The sequence below is a fragment of the Monopterus albus genome, unplaced genomic scaffold (genome assembly GCF_001952655.1).
Source record: "Monopterus albus unplaced genomic scaffold, M_albus_1.0 scaffold144.1, whole genome shotgun sequence".
NCBI classification, from domain to species: domain Eukaryota; kingdom Metazoa; phylum Chordata; class Actinopteri; order Synbranchiformes; family Synbranchidae; genus Monopterus; species Monopterus albus.
In genome coordinates this window covers 486,508-491,148 of record NW_018128024.1, presented here as the reverse complement: position 1 = coordinate 491,148, position 4,641 = coordinate 486,508, and the positions used below count along the sequence as shown (strand labels likewise).

At 40.8% G+C, this 4,641-nt stretch overlaps 1 protein-coding gene across 1 annotated transcript in view; it reads left to right on the top strand.

Annotated features, from left to right (window-relative positions):
- LOC109968221 (voltage-dependent T-type calcium channel subunit alpha-1H-like) overlaps positions 1 to 4,641 on the top strand; it is a 47,332-nt gene that overhangs the window by 13,497 nt on the left and 29,194 nt on the right. The window contains exons 3-5 of the mRNA XM_020614322.1: positions 199 to 332; positions 718 to 815; positions 1,971 to 2,130. Coding sequence (XP_020469978.1) covers positions 199 to 332; positions 718 to 815; positions 1,971 to 2,130 — 392 coding nt within the window. The remainder of the gene's footprint in view (positions 1 to 198; positions 333 to 717; positions 816 to 1,970; positions 2,131 to 4,641) is intronic.

Sequence of the window (4,641 nt, the reverse complement as noted above, 5' to 3'; positions counted from 1 at the left end):
CACACACACACACACACACACTTTTGCACTCTCACTCGCACAATATGAAATTACAAACTAATTATGTTCAGCTGTGTGACTTTATTATCAAGGGTCAGAAAAGTTTTTGCTTTAATTTTTTTTCTAGTTAATCAGTTTACACTAATCCTCTGGGTCCTGTGTGTGTGTGTGTGTGTGTGTGTGTGTGTGCGCGCGCAGGCTCTGGATGATGGGATCTTTGTGTTTTTTGCCGGGGAGATGCTGGTGAAGATGGTGGCTCTTGGGGTCATAGGTCAGAGCGGTTACCTAGGTGACACATGGAACAGATTGGACTTCTTCATTGTTATAGTGGGGTGAGTGTTTGCACATACTCATGTTCACTCATACACACACACACACACACACACACACACGCGCATCTGACATTAAATATGAGCCAGAAGTGTGTGTATGTGTGTTTTGTGTAAAGCTTAGACACTTGTTTAATGCCAGTTAAATGTCAAGCGTGTGTGCGCGTGTGTAGACATACCAACAGATGTGTGTGTGACAGCTTTGCAGAATGACAATTGGACCATTTGGTCCTGAGAGACACAGACCTCGGTGATTGGTAGTTGAAAGGCTATGTATCCCAGAGACAGTGCACTGTGTTCTGTTGAATTCCCAGTAGATGTTCAGAGTTTGCCAAGGTCAGGTTGTTCACCATGCAAGTGACACAGCGGTGGCTTTCCCTCTCCGCAGAATGTTGGAATACTCGCTTGATGGACACAACGTCAGCCTATCAGCAATTCGGACTGTCCGGGTTCTCCGCCCACTCCGAGCCATCAACAGAGTTCCCAGTGAGTGAATCTCCTTTTCCAACACACACCGTGCTTAGAAAGTGTTCAGTGTTTTGGCTCTGTGCTCCAGCACATTGGATTTTAAATAACATTGACTGTGAGGTTAAAGTGCTGACTTTAAGCTTAAAGGGTTTTTAAAGTGTGTTCATAGCCAAATTGGTACGACTTTAGGGGAGTACAGCAGGTTAGAGGGTGTAAAGGCAGAGATTTCAGTGGTCAAGCTGTGTGTAGTGTTTGTGACTGGAGAAGTCATTAACCCCAGTGAAATTCAGCTGACCATGTGTCTGACTTGCTGATGACCAGACAGAAAGCGAGAAGTCCCCGAAACAAGCGAGAAGCGATGACGACTGCAGCATAGGGCTGCCAGAGCATCAGCAAGAAACATACCAAATCTCAGCTGATGTCTGTCGGTCGTTCACTTCAGAAAGCCACTGACTAATCAAAAATATTTAATGTGATGACTTTGCAAGGCTTCTGTAAGTTTACGTTAACTTCTGTCCCCTGTAGTTGGTGGACTGTGAATAAAAAGGCTACAAATCCTGCACTGTGCATCTGATGTGAAAACACCCTCAGCTGAAAGTCAGCAACTCATTAATCGCTGCCAAGACAGTGAAAAATGTGTCGCTGTCCTTGTACGCTCTGACTCACTGTAAATTCCACTTCATTTCTTAGACTTCCCAAGCTGTGCAGCTATTAACAGCTGTGGCGTTCTACTTGATGGACTCGTGTAAACAAATCAGGACACAGTGAACAAAGTCATGGAAGTCATTGGGATGCTTGTGTTGCTCCTGACAGCTCAGTGTGCAAACTGGCCAGTCATCATTATGTTATGTTTTTAATTAGAGGTCTCATAAAACTGGAGAGTGTGTGTTTAAAAGTCTTGAAGCAGTGAGGAGGAAGATTTGGTATTTGTGCTCTTCAGCAGAATGGAGGCCAGTTATCAGTGTTTGAACTCTAATTATTTGCCATTCAATTATTCGCACTGCTCCAGTTTCGTGTGGAATACATCAGGAGATTCCTCCTGCCTGACCAACTCTCCCCGTGACCGAGAGCTAATGCTTGCTTGCATGTAAATATTTGCTTGTTTGAGTGTTTAGCTCTGGTGTTTATGCTGTGTGTGTGTGTGTGTGTGTGTGTGTGTGTGTGTGTTGGTAGGTATGCGCATCCTAGTGACCCTCCTCCTAGACACACTTCCCATGCTGGGCAATGTACTGGCCCTGTGCTTCTTTGTCTTCTTCATCTTCGGCATCGTTGGCGTGCAGTTGTGGGCGGGGCTACTGAGGAACCGCTGTTTTATGGGAGAAGATGTCAAGATGTGAGTTACTATAGTAACCAGCAGATGTCACAGCAAACAATGCACTGTCTTCATTTCTCTGAACCCCGTGTTAAAAGTTTGCTCACAACAGGTTTGCTTGGTTCACCCAGCTTATTTCTGAGAGGGAATCGATATCGCCGATACGCTGATAGTGTTTGCTCTCTAATCAGCTCCATTTCAGAGGCAGTAAATGTGTAAATGTGTTTCCTGCTGGAACCTCCAGCATTAGAGATCACAAATCGAGGGATTAAGAAGGCTAAGTGAATTTTGTGTGTCGTTATTCAGGGACTCTCCATGGCTGCTTCAGCACTAATGCTCACAGTTTCACCGTCACTCCCGCTCTCTCCCACGTGATCCCTCTAGTCACGCTCAGTCACTGTCTGGCTGATGCTGTTACACCATCACTTTCACTCCTGCTCCTGCTGACGTGCTCACAAACATGATCCTATAGTATCACATAACACCAGATAACATGTTTACATTTACTCCAGTACTGCACTGAAGTACAGTTTTGAGGTATAGTACTTGAGTATTTTCATTTTCTCCTACTTCATACTTTGAATTTATTACATTTCAGAAAAATATGGTACTTTGTGCTCACTGCATTTATTTGATAACTTTAGTTACTAGTTACTTTTCTGAATAAGATTAACAAATCAAAATACAGTATAATTTTAAAACTTTATTGATCCTTGGTGTAAAATTCACAAGTCACCCGGTGAAATATAAAGCACTTCAAATTATAAGCATAGTTGGTTAAAGTCAGCTCCACCATTACCAGCAGCAGCATTACATGTGAGTTACACAGTAATATATAAATAATAAAAATGCATTAATATGATATCCATTCATTAATATGCATTCTGCCTATTCAGTGATTTTACCTTTGGCACTTAAGTATATTTTTATGCTAATACTTTTGTACATTTAGTAAAGTAACATTTTGAATGCAGGTCTTGTACATGTAACAGAGTATTTTTACACTATGTACTTGTACTTAAGTCAACAGCCTGAGTACTTCTTCCACCACTGATCATGTTCACCTCCTGACCTCACGCAGCGGTGTGGTGGTAAATGTAGCGTGGGATGTTCAGCTTTAAAAACGCAGTAGTCAGATATACAGTAACGAATCGCCGGCTAAGGAATGTACTGATTTCAAAACACTCCTGTGTTTTAAAAAGGAAAAACCTCACCATTAAATATAAACCAGTAAATGAAAGTACAGTGAATACAGTGAAAATATTATAAAATCCCCAAAGTACAATACAATAAGCTAAAAAACAAACAAATAAAATGCATTAAGCATATTTAAAGAGTGATGGAGTTGTCTACTGTCACACAGAGCTGTATCCCAACAGTTTTGTTTATTATAGCTGCGACGAGACGTTACAACAACAGCAGTCATAAACAAAAGCACCGGTGCTGAAAGTGATGAACGACCTTGAAAAGCTAGAACAATTTTATCCTTGTAATTTTTTTCACCGACGCTGGAGTTTGTGATTACATCTCTAACACAGCACAGCTGTATCGAGAGAGGCAGTATCTTATTATTATCTTACTTTAATCGATCAATTTGATGCATTCTGCTCAAAACTTCTGTAGATTTTATTTCCAGTTGGCAATTTGGATTTTTTTCTGCTTCATGAACAACAAAATGACCTTTCCTAATCAGAAGTGAGAGCACCGCTCCCCTGTGACCTCTCTCTACACCACTGATGATTGATTGCTTACCTCTCCACTGCACCCTCCCTCTCACTTTCCTCCTTTTCCCTTCATCTGTATTTCTCGCTCTGTTTCCTCATTTCCTCCTTTAGCACCCTTGTGTATTTCCTACTCTTTTTTCTTTTTAGAAGAGCAGACCATTTGCACAAAGAAAAGGTTGATAAAATGATTTATCTTCCTGATTGTTTGAACTTTATCTCTTTGCCCTGAAACTTAGTTTTTGTATTACAAGCCCCCTTTTTTTATTTTGGCCTTTAAAAGCAGAAATCTGGTATCCTATATTTTTCTCACTGTCAACAAATATCATGAAAAGATGAAAACCAACAATGAATTGATTTGACTAACGTATCGTGACGCGGATTAGTCCTGTACCCCTGTTTCTGCCACTGACCTCCGCTGTTGTCCAGAAACAATTAAAAACACATGAATGAGCCTATGAACGGCACAGGGCGTCGTGCTCCTTGGTTTAAATGCATGTGGGCACTGCAGTTTGAGTCAAATATCATTGGACCTGCAGCTGAAAATAGTCCCCAACAAATGATGTCTTAAAATACAGGCTCTGTGTATTTTTTAAAACATATATTAATATTTTTATTGCCCGTTATTAAAGATTTACAGCCGTTTTGGGTTCCACTTATAGATTTCTTTATATTTATTACATTTGTTTTAAAAGGAGTGATGTATCAAATCAGATCAAATGTGAGTTCATTCACTTTTTATCCTCCTTCCCTATAGAAAATATAACATTTCCTTCCTGAGTGGCTAAAATCTGACATGATTTAACCCAAA